The sequence below is a fragment of the Porites lutea genome, chromosome 10 (genome assembly GCF_958299795.1).
Source record: "Porites lutea chromosome 10, jaPorLute2.1, whole genome shotgun sequence".
NCBI classification, from domain to species: domain Eukaryota; kingdom Metazoa; phylum Cnidaria; class Anthozoa; order Scleractinia; family Poritidae; genus Porites; species Porites lutea.
In genome coordinates this window covers 2,887,920-2,906,873 of record NC_133210.1, presented here as the reverse complement: position 1 = coordinate 2,906,873, position 18,954 = coordinate 2,887,920, and the positions used below count along the sequence as shown (strand labels likewise).

The window sequence follows — 18,954 nt, the reverse complement described above, 5'->3', positions numbered from 1 at the left end:
TTGTCGCTTGTTTAAAAAATCAATTAGTCTTCTTCCCCGAGTGTTACAATACGAAGCCCATTTTCTTATTTTACTAGTTGGCTCACAAGACCAATGTATAACAATAATACACAATGGTTTATTAAACGTACTTTCCGTTCCTTTATGTCACTAGCTACCTATTATCTATACATGATAATATTTTTGTATCAAATAAAGTCAAGCGTTGTCGACCCATTTATAAAAATATTGACCGTCCGGTATTTATAAGCGGCCGTATGTCAATATTAGCAAAATGGCTTCACGAACTTTGGCCAGTAACCTTCTCATGACTTCTCTGGAAGCGAGTTTATCCCTGGTTTCAACGATCGGCAATGGATCCTTCATCGCAATTTTTGCACGCTTCAAGAATCTTCGCACTTTTCCGAATATTCTCTTTGTTAACCTCACGGCAGTTGACTTTCTCAACGCAGTCATTAACATCCCGCTGCATGCTTTGACCAACGTCTGGGAACCCAGCTGGATGAGAGGAAAAACTTTGGCTATCACTATAAGCTCATTACACCTGGAATTTTCTTTACTTAACATGGTTTCCATGTTTGTAATTATGCTGGACAGGTTCGGGGCACTATACCTTGATCTTAAGTACTATACATGGAAGACAACAAGGAAAGCTTATGCAGCTGTGGTCCTCGTTTGGCTGATCTGTACAGTACCAGTTGCTTTATCGACGATTCCTTTGCTGCAAATGGATATGGAAGCTGACAAAACGTTGGCGGAGTCTCGAGGGAAAGTTTTCCAACACAGGAAAAATGCTATGGCATCTACCATGGCATTCTTCATAGCAGCCTCGACAGCCCTTGGCATTTTAACTGGTAACACTATTCATCGAAAAAAGAAACAGGTAGGAAATAAATTAATGTCTATTTTTTGACCTCTAAAACATAACCTATTGACAGTGCTTCAGGGACGTTTTCTCTAAAAATGTCAACTCTTTCTCAGAAATGATTTTATGAAAAAAAGAAAAGAACGACATAGCGTGTGAAACTATATGTCGGTTTCAGGTGTTAAATGTTGGGGCTAAGAGATTTCTCTTGCTTTGAGAAAACTAAATTTTGAGATTGCGTGAGACTACCTTAACTTCCTGGAGACCAAAGTTTTCGCGATTTTAAGCAAGTTGCATGCAACTGTTTTTCAGGTGGTTATTAAATTCGAGCACAAAATACTTGAACAGTGGAAACAACATCCAGTGTTTTGCCCCATTTAAGATAATCAAAGACGGCCTATTCATGATTCCGAGCTGAGGATTCCGGATCCGCTTCCAGTTAATGGCGTCCGGATCCCTTGTCAGTAGAACTTGGCTTCCAACCATTAGCGAGATTCCGGATTCCTTACGCTGAATTTCCAATTCCAAAGCCCAGGAGTCAGGATTCCACAAGACCCTCCTTTGGGAAATGGATAACTTTTAATTTCGAAGGAATCTCTCTTTCAAATCCTTGGTGCATCCATAACTCAATAGTACAAGCAGAGCCAATTTACCATTGATTTTATAACACAAGTGAGAGAAAAATAACTTTGTTAACAGACTCAACAGGATGTAGGGTAATGGCGTGAGTTTTGTTCTGGGCGCACACTAGGGTGTGGATTTAGTAGAGCCGAAAACAACTGTACTGATGAACGGTAGCATGACCTTAGGGAGCAGGGAAAGCAGATAGTATATGCCAAATTGACCAATCAGAGCGCACGCTTTACTTTTTTCATGTTATAATGTATTTTTTTTCTTTTCTTTTCTAATAGAGAACGCGGTTAAACTTGCCCCCGCCCCAAGCCAACAGTCGACTAAAGCAGGATATAAAAGCCACCATGACTGTCTCCTTAGCTGTGGTAACATACTTTATCTGCTACGCACCGGCACTTGCTTTGGCAATCTGGAAAAAGGAGTACGGCATGCATAATGATTGGGTCTCCTTTCTGGTTGGTTTCTGTACGTTTATTTCAAGCGCTTCGAACCCTATCATCTACGTATTGCGAAACAAGAGATACCGCGACGCCATCAGACAACTGATAAAAGATCCCTTTGGAAGCCGCCCGTTTCAAGAGATGCCCGAAAAAATTAAGCAAAAGGAGCAGAGCCATCCAGGACCTAGAATGAAGAAAAGGGAAGGCGGAGAACCAGGAACATGCTCAGGATATGGGGAAAATCTGGAAAATGAAGCTGGAGTAATTGAAAATGCTTCGTCCAGTGACATGGTCCAAGAGGACAGAATTGTGAAAATTGCTTGGGAGTTAGACGAAGAGGAAAGCAGCTGCGATCAAGCTTGTCAACATGGGTTATAGGTAGACGAAGCCGATCAAGAAGACAGTTTATCCGCAGAAGAAGATTGTCAAGAAGGTGGTTCCAAGATGGCGGTCATTGACTGAATCAAGACGTGATACTCACGTGATACGATAAGTTTAGACATTTTCTGAGACGAGTCACAAACCCTGCAAAGTTTAAATTCATAGCTTTTTTGCATGATACTTTACCTCCCACAAAACCATGACGGTATAGCTTGGTTTGAACAGGGTTACAAACAGTTCGTAGGGCAGCTAACTATAAATATATACAAGTGCGCACGTGCTTACCTTAAAAATGTCAAAGTTAAATAATAATAATAATAATAATAATAATAATAATGATAATAATAATAATAATAATAATAGCAATAATAATAATGAATATTACTAAGAATGATAATAGTTGTAAAAATAATTATCACAATAAATAATATTGATGATAATGACTCAGCCTCATTCAATAATTGTTAATTATTTCTAAATCAGCATCCGCTATCTTGAATCCGCCACAGTTGAATTAACTAAATGTTTTACTTTGCCTGACTATCAACCTAAAAAAACTGCAGTAATCGCAAAATAAAGATTAGTTTGTGTATAACAGAATTATTTTAAAAGCAAAATAAATCTACCACTGATAAAATTCAGCGACAAACGAACTTGTAAAAGTTGCACTTAGCATCTTCTGTTATTTAGTCAATTCTTTTTCAATTCACCTTTTTCTAGAATGTAAGCGCCTCAAAAGCTCCAATTATATAACCGTTAAAACGATTTCGAAAGACTTAAGCTAATTCAGGTGTAAGGTAATATACAAGAAACTGCAAATTTTACAAAACATGGTTTTAAAGGGGCTATATATTTCACGACGATAATGCTGTTTTATTTAATTCTGTCCACAAGTCTTTGCTTAGTGCCTTTTCACCTATGCAAAAAATTGTGAAGATTTTTTTTGGCAGGCATAGAATTAAAACTTGAAAAAGTTGGCCCGACTTTTTCGATTTTCAATCATGACCATCCTTGCCATCCGTTGTAAAAATATACCGTAGTCTTAAATAACGAAACTGGTCGGGGCCATTATTTTTGGAATTCAACTGATGGGAAGAAAGTTTTTGTCTTTTTAAAAAGAAAGCAAATAGCGTGACTTAACCCCTTTAAAAACCGTTTCTGGTTTCACGAGGGTGGCTGGTAGTGGCCCCAGGGGCTGTTTTTTCTTTGGGCGTGGTAATAGAAACCCGGCCGGAACAGCTCTCAGCAAGCCCCACCTCAGCAAGCCCAAGAAGAAGCTCAAGGTCTTATTAGGTAGAAAACGTGAAACTAATACAAGAAATAGAACGGAAGAACAAGATTAACAGTTTTGTTTGTTAGCGTCATCTCACATCCTTTCCGTCAAAACTCTTGTTCTTTAAAACAACCTTCTCTTTATCAAAAGTTCTTCCGTTGATTGTTCCATAAAAAGGAAACAGCTCACAAACTGGAAATACATTAACAAAGACAGGATTACTGATTTTTATTCATATTTCTACTTCTTGTATTTTTTTCTTTAAATACAGTCTCTTTCATCCAAAATGCGAACTTTTTTCAATGTTTAATTAGTCGAGAATGCATTAAGACGATAGTCATTAATTTGCCAATCAAGAACAAAAAACGAGAAGTCCAAAGACTACACTGCAAAGCTGACCATAAAAACGTGTATTTCTATAACAATATTTCGAACCATTAATGCAGATATTTAAAGTAGTTTGATGTTGTTCTACTTATTCAGTATATGTTTCGTTTCAATATTTTACAAAATAAAATTTTGGATTTTTTGACCATGAAAAAGGTTCTTAGGACTCAAGGGATAAAAAGTATGTTGAAGCAGGAAGTTTCGTCTCATCGATGGACCTCTAAAATCACCGCATTATAGAAAAAACAATGTTTTGATTAACCTTGCTTCCTCCTCTTTTTGTGAACTTTGTATTCTATAGGGCGTAATTTTTTTTGTGCGTGTATGCAATAAAGGTATACTAAGCGTCGCACATATTTACTGAAAAACGTGATCTCGCAGTTGTGGTATCAATCTTGTCAAAATGGCCAGTAAAATTGCCATGACATCTCTGGACGCAGGCTTATCCCTGATTTCAACTATCGGCAATGGATCGTTCATCGCAATTTTTGTCCGTTTCAAGAATCTTCGCAATTTTCCAAATATTCTTCTTGCCAATCTCGCCGCGGTAGATTTTCTTAACGCAGTCATCAATGTTCCGATGCATACCCTAAACTACGTCTGGAAATCCAGCTGGATGAAAGGCAAAACACCCGCCGTCATTTTAAGCTCATTGCAACTTGAATTTGCTTTGCTTAACATGGTTTCCGTGTTTGCAATTATGCTGGACAGATTCTTGGCCTTGTACCTTGATCTCAAGTACTATACTTGGAAGACAACAAGGAAAGCTTATGCAGCTGTGGTCCTCATTTGGCTGATCTGTACCGTACACGTTGCCTTATCTACGATTCCTTTGCTGAAAATAGACATGGAAGCTGACACGACGCTGGGGAAGTCTCGGGAGAAAATTTTCCAACAGAGAAAAGGAATGATCGCGTCTACGATGGGTTTCTTCATAGTAGCCTCAACGGCCTTTGGAGTCTTGACGGTATACACGATTTACCAGAATAAGAGAAAGGTAGGGAAAAACCTGATTAACTTATTAACTATTTTGACAACTAAAATGCATGTGTTGTGGCATTGTGAGCAGCTTTGAGCGAATTCATGTGGTGTTTTTTCAGACCATTCGGTTTGCTCTCAAAAAAGGGAAAAACCTATTAATTGCATGCATCAGCAAAATCAAAGCAGTAGAGAGATTAATTAAGAGCCACCTTAACGGGAATCGGCAAACGGTCAGATTCAAGCTTAGAATTTCTCAGAATAAACAATAAGCTGATAAAAACTGTCCAGAACAATTTTCATGGAAATAACGGGCGTGAAACTACTATTAACTTTAGTAGAAATAATCAGTGAAACAGTAAACGAACGGCGGAAGGGCGGAAAACTTGGTCTTATGGTGCAAAATTCACGTTTTTTTGGCGTAAACGTGATTCTTAATCTCTCTAGTGATAAAATAAAGCAAGTTAGTGGTGTTAGAGTTAATACAGGGCTCGAAGTTATCTTTTCAGTGCACTTGCAAAGTTTTGCTAGTAAGGTTTTTTTCCACTAGCAAACTGGTGAGACCACAAGCAAATTATTTCCCTTTGTTTGGGAGACATTGATAATTCTAACTCGCAATCGTTTGCTAGTGGATATTTTTCTTACTCGCAGATCATCAAAATCACTCCCATTTTGCGAGTTTGCGAGCGTTAATTTCGAGCCCTGTAATAGACGATATTTTTGAATGAACAGGAACTTACACCGTCCGTGTTGGACGCAAAGAGAAAACCAAACGCGAAAGAGTTTTCCTACATCCTGTTTGAGTTTCCCTTACACGTCTTTAATTAATAGTGTAACAATATAAGGCTCTATTGCTTCATATACTGATATAAGGAAAAATGATTGATTGTTCTCGGGATATTGAAGACGACGTTTCAACTACCAAAATTTCCACCAGATCCGAAAGCTGCGGGCAAAGTGGATGAAAGGCAAAGCAAAATTTTTTGCCATCCCTGAAAATAAGAGCAAAAATTAAATTGATGACCATCCGGTGTGCAAGTGGCCGAAATTAAAGGATGCCTCCTTTCAGATCTGGGGTGTTTCTTCCTTTTTGCCATCCAGCAAATACAGGCATCCGTCGATGCCGTCCCCTACTTTTTAGGCACGGCGGATCGATGTCCTCTGGGAATGAAGTAAGGTTAGATACCTACCTTACACCCACCAAACAATCAACCCAATTAAGGAAGAGGAAAAAATGGTTACAACATTTGATGTCGTAAGCAACACGTTTACGGCTTCCACGAAGATAAATTTTATGCTTTTTGTGGAACTAGCGTATGAATTGTCATCGTCAAAAGTAGAGACAGACTACTTTAAAAAAAGCAATATTTAAGATTCACTGGCAAAAGTGGTGGATTACCGTATTTACACGAATAATCACCACCTCCGATTAAGCCGCCCCGGTTCCGGAATTAACTCCGCATTTGAGACAACAAGTTAACGCGTCAAGCGCCGCGGCCTCCACATAATCAAAATCAAATTAAAAAGACGTTAATCCCGTCTTCTGTAGTTTAATACGGATAATAATGATAATATCGTAGTTGAGACAATTCTTTGTCGCGTTAAACTTTTTTCAAATAAACACCGCCCATAATTAAAGGCGTAAAAAGTTTACTAAGCGCCGCGGCGCTTATTCGTGTAATTATGGTGGCGCTACTAACTCATGAATTTATCTTTTTTCAGCAATTAGCATTAGCACTCATGTCATACCGCGTACCGCTTTTGATATTTAAAAATTCCAAAAAGTACTCATAAAAGTTTTAATTAATAGGATTATTTCGGTTTTTTTCTTGGGATCTCGAGTAGTATAGAGGCAAACCAGGCCTTGGAGAATCCAGTGCTTAGATATTAACTGAGTACCATTTTGAGTTACTTGAAAACCCGAAAGAAAATAAATGGACAAACAAATGAACGAGAGAATAAAAGGATTAATGAATTCCTCAGGCCATGCAAAAATACTTATATCTGCTTTCTCTTTTGGCAATAGAGAAAGCAATTGAATTTACCTCCGCTCCAAGCCGAGGGACGGATAAAGCAGGATATTAAAGCCGCCGTAACAGTTGCCATGGCCGTGCTAACGTACTTTATCTGCTACGTACCAGCAGTGGTCTTTGTATTCTGGAGCCGTAACGCCGATATCTTGTACAATGAGTGGATTGCATTCCTGGCCAGTTTCTGTACGTTTATTTCAAGCGCTTCCAATCCAATCATCTACGTACTGCGAAACAAAAGATACCGCGATGCCATCAGGCAGCTGGTAAAAGATCCTTTGGGGAGCAGCCTGTTTCAAGAGATGCCAGTCAAAAATAGAGAGAGGAAGCAAAGAAAACCAGGGAGTGTACCAAGGAAGATAGAAAGCGAAGAACCAGGGGCACGTCCAATATTTGAGATAGAGCATAAGAAAGAGGGTGGAGATCATCTGAATGAAGTGTCATGTCAAATGGTCCTGGCTGACAAAATAGAGAAAATAGCTTGGAAGGAAAATGAAGAGCGAAGCTGCTCTGATCAGGCCTGTCAGAACCTTGGGTTAAAGTTGGACGAAGCCGAAGATCAAGATGACAGCTCACCCGCAGACGGTGATTTGGTTGAAGATATAAATATTTAACTTGATAGTGAAGTTCGATTGAAGTGACCTGTACTTCATTTCCTTCTTTCTTGGTGATTTTCGGGTTTCTAACCCAGTCTGTGTTTTATTCTTTTGCCGGTTTTCTTTGCTATCATAAGGCGGCATGGTCGAGTCATCGCCCCACCCAGTTATTAAACTAATTTGGATTCCGGGGTTTCTATAATTTAGCCAGGATTTACCGGTTCCAAAAAAATCCAACTTTCCCGGCTCCATTTCGACGTTGAGCCTTGTTTCAATTTATCTTTCCTTTTTGCAATTTCATTGGCCGGGAAAAGAAAAAAGAACTCTAATGAAGTTCATGAAAGTTGTTAATACCAAGACAATGGTACGAAACCCACCTGGAAAATATAGGTATCCCCCAAGGGCATCAGTTTCTCTCGGGGATTCTCCAGTCGAGTAAAGCCGTATGCGTATCATTTTGACTGAACATTGAGGTAAAAGGAAAAGCACCTCTTGACTGCCAACTAGCTACAACAGTTTGTTTCTAGGTATTCCCAAGTCTAATTCTTCCACTATGCTTGTAGACCCGGGGTGGGAAGGGGTACTCCCCTATAAAAGTGACGGGGGTGCTCGTCGTACCTTTTAGGGGTTTAAATTTGTGGATTGGTACCACTTAGGGCGCTAAAACCTAAAATGACTGATTAGGATAAAGATTTATGACAATACTTTCAAAAAGTCCTTGAGAAGAATGTGTTCGAAAGTTATCTTTTTGCAGTGCCAGTTATGTAATTTGTTGTTGTTGAATTGGTTCCTCTTAGGGGTGGAAATGAATTTGGGACACGCCCATAAAACAAGATTCTGGTACCTTTGAGGGGTGTTCTCAAAAATTTCCAGCGAGTACCCCCGTCCCTTTTATAGGGGAGTACTCCCTGCCTTGTAGATAGCCAACTGCTTTGCTTTTCGCCAGCTAGGATTTTACGTGACTAAAAAGCACCTCAGTTAAAAAAGGGCATCATTTAATAAGTATTTGTTATTTCAGTTGTTGGAAGATCAATTAAATACGCAACAGAATAAAGATAACATTAGAACATTTATTCATAAAATTTAACTACAAAACTCTTTATAAACCCATCTACGAAAATCATTGGCACGTATCTAAAGACCATGATCGCTAAGCAAGCGACTCGCGACCAACCTTGAAACAAGGGCTAACTTAATTCTTGCAACACTCGATTCCCCGCTTTCAAACTGCGCGATTTCATCTCAAACGCCCCTTAATAATCCTCCTACGCAGGCCAAGTGTTTGTGGCCTCAAGTTGATCACTCAATTTGATCTCAACCAGATCTGTATACAAAATGTTTCCTCCTTTGGTTACCCTAAAGTAAGGTGTCACTTTAGGTCGCGCCCGTAATATAAATACTCTCTCTTCGTTTCATTTTAAAATTAAAACAACTTAAACGTATTTTTGACTGACCTCATCAAATGCAAGGCACTTAATAGTCTATAAACTTTTTAAGTTTTTTTTTTTTTTATTGTGGGGCTTCTTCTTTATGTTTTTTTTTTGTTTTCGCATTTTTTTCTCCCAAATAGTTATCGTAGCTCTATGCGGTGAGAAAAATCGTTAAGGCTACAGTACTTTCCCTCCGCAATAAATAAAACCGTTACCTTTTAATTTGTCACTTCAAATTTTAATTTTAATTTTTAAAATTTTTTTTTTTTTAAAGATCTGTTCTGTCAAACATTTACTATGCCGTTCTGTTCACTTAAAATAGTTGCACGTTCAGCAAAGGTTCTGAAGGTTGGAAGGAAACTATGAAGGCTTTTGGAAAAGGAACCAGGCAAAATTTTAGACGGCTCCAGTGCACGGTAAAGATTTCCTCCAAAAGATATATTATGTTCGTTATTGTTAAAAGGCTATAAAATGGTTTAGAAAAGGAGCAAGTTGTTTTCAGTCTACACAAGAAAATAGATTCAACATGAACATAACGGAAAAACATTAAGTTCAAACGGCCTCTGATTAATATAAACAGAAATTTGAAACGTTTAAAGAGATCTGGGTTATGACTAAATATAGTTACGTTCTTTTTGTTATTTTAATTTGTTGTCATTGATTACTAATAAATAAATAATAATGTTCATGAAGTGAAGTATTTTGCACAATCAATATCAGTCTTTTGGTCGGCAAACGGAGATCCACTTCTTCGCGTCGCTGCTTCGCAGTGAAGCGCTACTCGTTTCACGAATGATGCGAGCTTTAGGTGCTTTAACGTAAGTTATTTACGGTTTACCAAATGAACATCTTCGAGTAGGATGATGATGGGACCAACACGTCGTCTAAAACCATCCGCAGTTTTGTGATTAGTGAGTACGGGCGTTAAGTTGCGCGATGTCAGTTTTACGTCTACACTTGTGATACTCTCTCCACCACAACGAGACGCTCTCCACCTGGTTCCACTGGCCCAAACGATAGCAGGCTCGCCATGCTGGCTCTCATACTTGTTCTTTTAGGCATGTCCCAATATCTGTCGAGATAGGACTGGTTTGGTGCGAGGTACATAGTACTATTCAGTTTTTGACAGGATCCCAGACTCGCTTTAGTCGAAGTTGTGGGGTTGGAAGAGTCTGGTGAACGAATGCGATCCATTAAAGGTTTTTCACTGTCTTTGGAGCAAACAGTCTCTACGCGTTCGAGGCCGTCCTCGCAAATCTCCTCAGGCGGCATTAAAGCCGGTACAAGGAACAGCATACAAGTAGCCAGTGTGGAGCACGCTCCAGCTACGTAGAAAGCGATCTGGTATGACTGGGAGAGATCGTAAATAACACCTGCCAGAAAACAAGGACAAAAATCGTATCAATTTAGATACAGTTGAACCTCCAATAACCCTTTAAACCCTAACATCAAAATTCAAATTCTCATTTGTTATCCCTATACGTTTTCAACAGAAGTAGTGGGGAGAATTTGTTGAAGTATCAATTAGATTCATCTAGTGTAATTATGTCCCTCCCGCCGATTTTTGCTAAGGGGATGGGGGGATCTGTACACAGGTTATGACGGCAATGTTCAGAGTTTTTGTTTCGCTTATTTAACCTGCTGCTTGCCGATTTTCTTGATCTCGTCGTTGTCTTCGTGGTTGGTCGAGCCTGCTAGTAGCGTTACTACGCAAAACAGTTCTTGATATGCGACGACTTCGTGTTAAAACCGAAGATTTGATGGAAAACGTACGACGAAAATGGTGTCACGATCTGTCACGATCGGCAGGTACCCATAGAGAGGCTCTCGGTAAGAAGTTGAAGCAAGGATTCAAGACATCGATTATGGGAGAGAAAGCAGCTATTTATCTAACTTACGCTATAACCTACCTGCAAGAGGCGGTCCAGCGATCGACGTGATGGCCATGAAAAAGAACTGAACTCCAATTCCAGCAGCCACTTTGTCCACACCAACGATATCCGCACAGAGAACAGCCAGAAAAACAACAAAACAGCCGTCAAACACGCCAAACACAACCATGTACACGACAAGACCTGCATAAGTTTTCGTCAGGGTACTCAGAGTGTCTGCCACGCCAATTACCAGCATAGCTATCTGGAAACAGTACAGTCGGTTCACCCTCGGGTGATCGCCAATTTTGCCGAAGAACAGCCGGCCAAAGGTCGATCCAACCGACATCATGCCGACAAGTGTCGAAGACTGAGAATTTGGAATACCGCACTCTTCGGCATAGGCAGGCTGCAGTTGAGTAGAAATGAGAGAGTGCTTCAAACTTCTTTATTCCCACACGACAAATTACAATTATATCTTTAATATACATAATCATTCAGGAGATGTGTGAAGGTGTCCAATCGAGCACCTTCTCTAACATTTGACAGAAGATATTATTTTATCTAATTTTAACTGGAAAAAAAAAGATGGAAGCAAAAAAAGAGACAAAAGGCTGCATACGCTGAGGCAAATTGATAAGAAATAAACGAAAAGGGAAAAAAATTACGCATGATAATAGTAATGTTTTACTTCCTTTTCAAGACTTTTAAGAGATGTGACATTCTTGGTAATTGATGTGGCAATCCTGGTATTTTATTCCAAACATCAGTAGCAGAAATTAGTTCTTGCTCTTAATTACTAAATACAGTGAAAGCGCTTAAAGACGGTTGACCAAGTCCGAGCAAAATAATGATGACGAAATCTGCAAGCAGAAAATGTTGTTGGAAGGGACGCAGAGTCACGGTTTGAAAAACATTAGACTTGATCTGTTCAAGCTCAAAAACAATCCTTCCCCTACTCCAACAAACAAAGACCCACCAACTACACCCATTTAAGCATCTGGAGTTGCAAACACGAAGGAAGATTTGTAAGTTTTAGTTGTCGTGTCTCAAGTTTACGAGATTAATATCTTTATGGTTTGAAAAAGTTAGCTTGTGGTCAGTTCGGTGTCCACGGCCCGGTTCCTAGAAAGATGGTTAAGTTTAACCCAAGATTAACCTAAATTTTAAGCACGGTTTTCTCTTCTAAGAACATGTGACTCAAGCTTACAAAATACTGCTGAGCTTTCACTCTGAGATACTATAATGATAACATAAAATGTTACTCTAAGCAATGCATATGAAGGTAAATACAAAACGTGGAAAAAAATTTTAATCCTGGATTAGCGCCAATCGGCCTTTCAGGAACCGGGCCCAGGGCAGAGGGACAAAAACTTACCAAATGAACAAAAGGAACGAAGTACCCCATCATGAACGCACTCAAGGATAAACACCACACCAAGAACGCCTTATTCTTGAAAACCGTAAAGTCGAAAATAGGAGGACGCTTCTTTTTCTCAGCTTCTTTGGCCTTCTCAACCTTTTCCTGGCCAGCTTGGCTGGGGATTCTATAAAGCAAGGAGCCGATGGTGCAGAGACACAATACCCCAGCGAGCACCCTCGTAGAATTGCCCCACCCAAGACGGTTCACTACCAGTTGCATGAGTGGGCCCATAGCGATAGTGCCGAAGCCACTCCCCGCTGTAACAATACCGTTTGTGAGACTGATGCGCCTGAAAGAACAGAAGCAAGAGAATAAATATTCAGCAAGATTTAAAATTAACATTGGAGAAAAAAAACGTTGTTAAGGTTGAGGTACCGTTTTTATTTATGTAGAGAACGGCTACTCTAACATAACATTCTACAGATAAATCCTCTAACAACAACTAGTCAACTATTCATCCTTTTCATCTCAGTAGTCGTCGTCTTCTAAAGAAAACTACTCCACTCCTGACATATCCTTCTTTTAAATCCCACTGTGGAATTTTACCTGCGCATGCCCGAACTTCGGAAGCATATATATTTAGCATGCAGCGTAGTGCTAGACTTCATACTAGTAATAGCGTTTTGGGTTTTGTTTATTTGTTTGGTGTGTTTTTAGCTAGGTAGTGGCAAGAAAACGGCTCGGCTAGCACCAAAAGGCGTTTTTTTCGGCCAAATTCCCAGGGAAGAATGAGCTAGAATGGTTTAAACAAACGTTCAGAGAGAAAGATCCAGCTTGTGACGGTCTCCTTCACTCAGCGCGAGTGTAGAGAAAAATCTTTGGATAGCGCTCTTTGAGGATGAAAGGTTAGTCCTGTTTCAGACGTCGTGCAACTGCCGTGCTAAGCTGGCTCGACTGTAGCACGAAACTAGCATGACTTGGTTGCAGACGTCGAATTTAATTAAGTCGATTATAAAATTTATGAATTGAGTTCGGCACGGCAGTAGCGCGACGTTTAAAACCAAGTAGAACTAGTGTAGCACGGCAAAGCTTGCCGTGCTAAAGTCGACTTTAATTCGATCAATTTAGTTCCGAGCGGCAGTAGCACGACGTTTGAAACGGGCCTTAGTTATAAACATTTAACCATTTTTCACAGTTCTGCGCTGTAATATGAATTTAATAAACCGCGCTCACCTCGAAAACCAGTAGGGAAGCGATCGAAGCGTTGGCAAATAACTCATGCTCGCCCCAACTCCCCACAAAATACCAAAAGTGACGTAAAGGCGATATACGTCGGAAACAAACGAGGACAAGACAAATCCCAGAATGCCTAACAAACCACCAACAAACGCGACTATCCGGCAGCCAATGCGCTCACATAAAGCTGACGTCACTGGGGCGAATAGAAACATCATGCCAAGGCCGATTGAAATGACCCATGCTAAGGGAAAGAAGAAAAATATACAAAAACAAATTAATATAACAAACAAACACAACTTAAAAACATCAAAAAAAAAAAAATGATGTAAAGTAGCTCAAATATCCAGTCGCTAATACGGGAAGTAGGGGAAGCCAGAAGTATATGCGCCAAATTTCCGAATAATAAGAATCAAACCCGACAAATTGAAATTCTGGTCACACGTTCAGTCAAAAATTTTAAGGAGAGAGGTTTGAGGAAAGAGGTTGATAAATTTATAAAGAGGCCTGCGTTCAGGCTACCGAAAAACTAAAAATCGGACGTGACCGGCATGCATATATACAAAGACGTCCTAAGATCGTCTGCGTGGGAGGCTACTAAGGGCACGTTTTACAAGAATAAAAAACATAATTAATTGATTAAGCCTGCTTGCTAAAGCAAGTAACAATGACGTACGCGTCCCTTGTAAACAAAATCATGAACGTAGGGAGTACGGCTCGGAAAATCTTTTTCACGTTTCTAAAAGGCGCAAAGTTTAAAGACAGATCGTACACATCACAAATCAATCAGGAAATGATATTAAATTCGATTCTCGGATCGAGTTCCCTTTTCCGTGATGAAAGCTTCAACTACCTCCTACGTGCTCGTCCGCGCGTTCAGGCGTTTGTAGAATCGATGGTTAATGTATTTTGAGATCTATTAAGTAAATTTGAAAATTTCTCCAGAGAAACGAATGGCACTTTTTAGAATTGCACGAAAATGGGAGCCAAGATCGATCTTATCTTACATGGACAAGGGAAAAAAATAGGAAATAGGAAAATGTTCAAGAGACAAAATATAATAATTTATCGATAAGGGAAATATATAATTGGATCATCTAGCACTTGAAATAATGTACATGGTTATGTGTTTTTTAAAGACTTAAAGTATGAATTCCTGTCGTCCGTCGTTCCCGTTTAGCAATTGTCACGATAAAATGTAAGAAAAGAAGTAGATAAGAAAAATTGAACCAAAGATCAAGTTAAAGCCACAGACAACTGCAAACTTGCATTGAACCTAACTTGATCGATTCTAAAATATTTTAATTTCCTTGGACAATGTGTTGGGACTCGGATGTTAGGAATAAAGTGCTCATTTCGTTGCAACAGTTTTCATGATTTCTAGTTTTATAGGTGACAGTTTGCCACATCACACGCTTTTTTAAGCGGGAGAGGGGTGTCGGGGGGGGGGGGGGGGGGGGTTAAACGAGATCAAGATATAACCAAATCCAGAACGCAACAGCGAGTGAGGAACAACGGACTGGCTTCTTACGGGCGGAAGGAAATCCCCGATTTCCTGGATTTCCGGCATTTTTTTGCAAATCTCCAACTTCCCCATTAGAATCTACTGAATCGAAGAAAAAGTATTTTTAAAAGTATTAATTATGGGCCGGGCGCACTTAAAATTAAAGACGCATTTCTTTTCACGTTACAGCTTAACCAGATCACTGCATTCACAAAAATATAAAATCATAAGATTATTACAAGGTCTAAAAAGCCGAGAAATGTCATACAGTATCCTCTCATTAGCCTGCGAAAACACCCGTTTCTCCTCGCTCTTCGCCGCTGGAGACGTTTGGCGGGGCGGGAAAAAGGAAGGGAGTTTCCTCCAGTTTCCTCCCGTTTTATTTTCGTGCTTGCGCTTTCTCAATTCAGGGGACCCGACGATATCGGAGCCTGGAACAGGCTAGCTATCCTCTTATAGGCATAGCAATCTGCTATAAAGATATCACAGCATCGGAAGAGGGAGAGAAATGGTAAACCAAACAAAATTGAGGAAAAATAATATAGGGTAGATCAGGCAACCTCGTCCCCAGGGCTTTTCCCTTAAAAAACTCACCCGTGGATTTTCCGAGTACAGTCTTTGTCAGTAGAATTTGGATTCTGGATTATAATTGTTAGTAGGATTCCCGATTCGTTGTGCTGTATACCAGATTCCAAAATGCACAAGTAAAATTTTCACGGATTGCGGAATCCGGATTCCTATATATCCGGATGTATGGGGCGAGGGGTAGGGGTAATGAGGGTTAGAATTCGGACGCACGGGAAGATCTTTTCAGCTCTCATCATCTGTTTGCATCGTGCGCAATGCTTTCTTGGGTAGGGCTGCCAGATGGGTACCTTTAATTCTAAACCAGTTTTCCCATTAAGTACTGCACCACGTGCAAAACACATACATCGTGTTGCTGTTTTTGACTTCATACAAACCGTCCTCCAAGAAGATCAGTGCCTTCAAGGCAAACCGTGGTAAAATGAGCAGTGATTCCCAGAAAAATTGGGAAAAGGTCTTCCTTTGCTGTTTCAAAACTTCATAGGCTCCAAATGTTTTGTTCCGAAGGTCATTTTGATTCCTTTTGAACAAACAATTGAAACATGTCCCATCATGACAAAGGGTAAAATTACGTAGATAAGGGAAACGATGATTGACACGAGTTGGAGCAATTCCAAACAGTACATTACAAGAATCTAAAAACTAAATATTACCACACACAACGAGCATTACTGAGGAGTATAAGCGATATTGCAGGATAGTTTCTCAGCGCAGTCGTCTCATGGAGTTGCGCGCCAAGAACGCCTGAGTATCATTTCCATTTTTCAAAAAAGAGTCGAGTCGAGTACTTTGTGCCGGAAACTTTGCGCGAGGAAACATGCCAACTTGACAGTACAGAATGAAAGGGGTTTTAATATATAGCGATTATTCATCTATTGTTCTGGATTCTCGATTTCTTATCAATTGCTTATCTACAAAGGCATATATGATAACTCCAGGAACAGCTCTAGAAAGCCTTCTAGCACACGCGAATGTACGCCTTTATTAAATAAGAGTCTATAATGAGATCAAGAACCACGAAATCATATATCCCTCAAGTACGATGTGAAGATTTCCCGTCACATGCAAAATTAAACCTTGTTTTTTTGGATATCTTCACGTTTCAAAGTTAAAACGTTTTCATTAGATAAGTGTCGTTAAATCTTTCTGCGATCTGCATGTAAATTAGTTAAAGTTGTTTTTGAAGCATGCAAATCAGTTTGAATAGCTCCCAAATCTTCGAGCCCCAAAAAGTGCAAAAATGAAGCTCGGAACTGGATTCCTTATATAGATGCTAATGTTTTCGGTCGGAAATAAATTTACTGACCACTTGAACGCTGCAATGGAGCACAAACAACCTGGCACGATCCTCTAAAGAATTTATCTTCAACTTGTTTTCACTTCGACAGGCAAAATTTTGTACTCAGTGCAAGGTGAAGCATGGCAATTTAGTACAACCACAGAAATATATCTTTAATATCTTTGAGGCGCGTTCCATCTGGAAGTAGAAGAATAATAGCCGATAAAAGAGGACAGGAACGAAAAACAGAAACGGAGAATGGTCAATTTCAAAAGTACATTCATGAATACAAAGGAGTACAGTGACATGCACAAAAAGTGTGCTGTCAACAGGGAGCGGAAGCTGCCTCTAAAAGATGTCGCAAGAATGCTAGGCTATTTTAAAATCTGTGATACACCTCAACGATCACAAGTTTATTTATGCGTCAGGTTCGAAGAAAAGCGAGAATATGAAACTTTGCTATTTTAATTTCTTGCGTCAGCTGTCTTTTATTGTCCTGGTTAAGGTCCATCGTTTGCATTTTAATTAAAATCTGCAATTTCACTTCCGGTAAAAGGTATTCTGGATATTAACGAACGCCAGAGATCTTTTTCTTTCAACGCGCGCTTAAGAGTTTCGGAGGAAATCGACCAATCTGTGGGTTTTCAATAAACTTACACGAGAAATTTGTGCATTAACGGTTACGAAACGATCGCCTGATAAAAACTTTATACTCAAATTAAAGAAATAGAGATTGAGATATTAATTCTGCGCATTCGAACACGAAATCGAAACTTCTACATCTGACACATCTTCGAGGACGCCAAATCGAAAGTTGAACCCGAGAGGCAATAACCCATTGACGAAGCAATCTAATTTCAGTATTGTTGATTCGAAAAAAATCATATTCATTGGCCGGGATAAACCATCTTCCGGCGCAATTTGCAGTTGCCGATGCCGTTTCAAAAGGAAAAAAAAATTTGAAATCCGTTGTATCCATGCCGAAAATATTGTACAGCCAAGAGGGAATGCGAGTTAATACTTAAACAGCGAGAGATCTAAATAAAACTAGCAGAGTTTTGGATTAGTTGTTTGGACAAATAAAACATGGGACCGCGGGTGACTTGATGCGAGAGCTTCGAGCGCTAGCTCTCTTCCGAAAGCTCTCTTGAAACTTGCAATGATATTGACAAGATTTACAGTCATAAGAGACTTTTGGTAGAAATTTAAATCACTAACCTGTTTCTCCTTTGCCGGTATTGAATTCCACCAACAAAGCTTTGTACAGGATACCCGTATTATTCTGTATCCCAAGTATAACAAACTGAGCTATGAACCCAGCGAGGCAAACCAGCCATCCCCAGCCGCCGTCAGGAGTAGCCGTTTGGACCTCAATTTCCACTTGAACTTTGTCAACTTCATTGCTTTCTTTGGTATCCTTTCCCATGGCAGTAATTTTCTGCAAACGTCCTCAATCAAAAGCTGTGTGACCTGAAAAAGTGATGGTAATTTGGCCCTCCCTAGAAAACGCTGTCGTTCTCCCAGCGAGCAACTTCAGGCGACGAAAATTTTTTTATTGCTGAATTGTCAAATGACGTAATAGCCCCTGAGGCTAAAAGCGGTTTTTATTGGTTGACAGAATCGTGTGATCTATAGACGAATAACAGGGAAGAACCATTGTTCTCGATGTTGTCACAAACTCGCCCAAGATCTGCATACAAAAAGCTTTGTGCGAATAGCTTGAGGGCTCACGAGTTGTGCACATGACTTGAAACAAACACGTTCACCCTTTTTTAATCGAGAAAACTCTAATTTTCGTTTTGATTAAGGTAAATCCATGCCCTAAATTGACAGAAGAAAGCTGTTCGTCATTTTGGGTGAACAGCGCGGCTAGCTCACGGTACCTGCTTTGCCATATTGTTTTGTGGGTGACAACACAGCGCTGTGATTGGCTGAGTTTTGAATAGACAAGTGAAGTAAACAATAACACTATAAATGTGCAGTGAGGCACAGATCCTGCTCCTACCCTCGTAATACTGTCGATACTTTACAATACAATCAGGCCTGCATTACAATGAAAAGAATTTCTACCATTTCTACATGTTTCTTCATATCTTTTGTGGG

The 18,954-nt window shown here is 39.7% G+C and overlaps 2 protein-coding genes across 2 annotated transcripts; one reads left to right on the top strand and one right to left on the bottom strand.

The window, feature by feature from the left end:
* Nucleotides 1-4,382: 4,382 nt before the first annotated feature.
* LOC140950894 (histamine H2 receptor-like) lies at nt 4,383-7,601 on the top strand. Its single transcript, XM_073400111.1, has 2 exons — nt 4,383-4,976; nt 6,984-7,601. The coding sequence occupies exons 1-2, from the start codon at nt 4,383-4,385 to the stop codon at nt 7,599-7,601; spliced, it is 1,212 nt and encodes a 403-aa protein (XP_073256212.1).
* Nucleotides 7,602-8,633: 1,032 nt separating this feature from the next.
* Nucleotides 8,634-18,402, bottom strand: LOC140949996 (monocarboxylate transporter 10-like). The gene is made up of 5 exons (XM_073399150.1): nt 18,070-18,402; nt 13,481-13,727; nt 12,263-12,596; nt 10,924-11,293; nt 8,634-10,386 (listed from the first exon to the last, which is right to left on the bottom strand). The coding sequence occupies exons 1-5, from the start codon at nt 18,275-18,277 to the stop codon at nt 9,965-9,967; spliced, it is 1,581 nt and encodes a 526-aa protein (XP_073255251.1). The 5' UTR covers nt 18,278-18,402; the 3' UTR covers nt 8,634-9,964.
* Nucleotides 18,403-18,954: the final 552 nt, after the last annotated feature.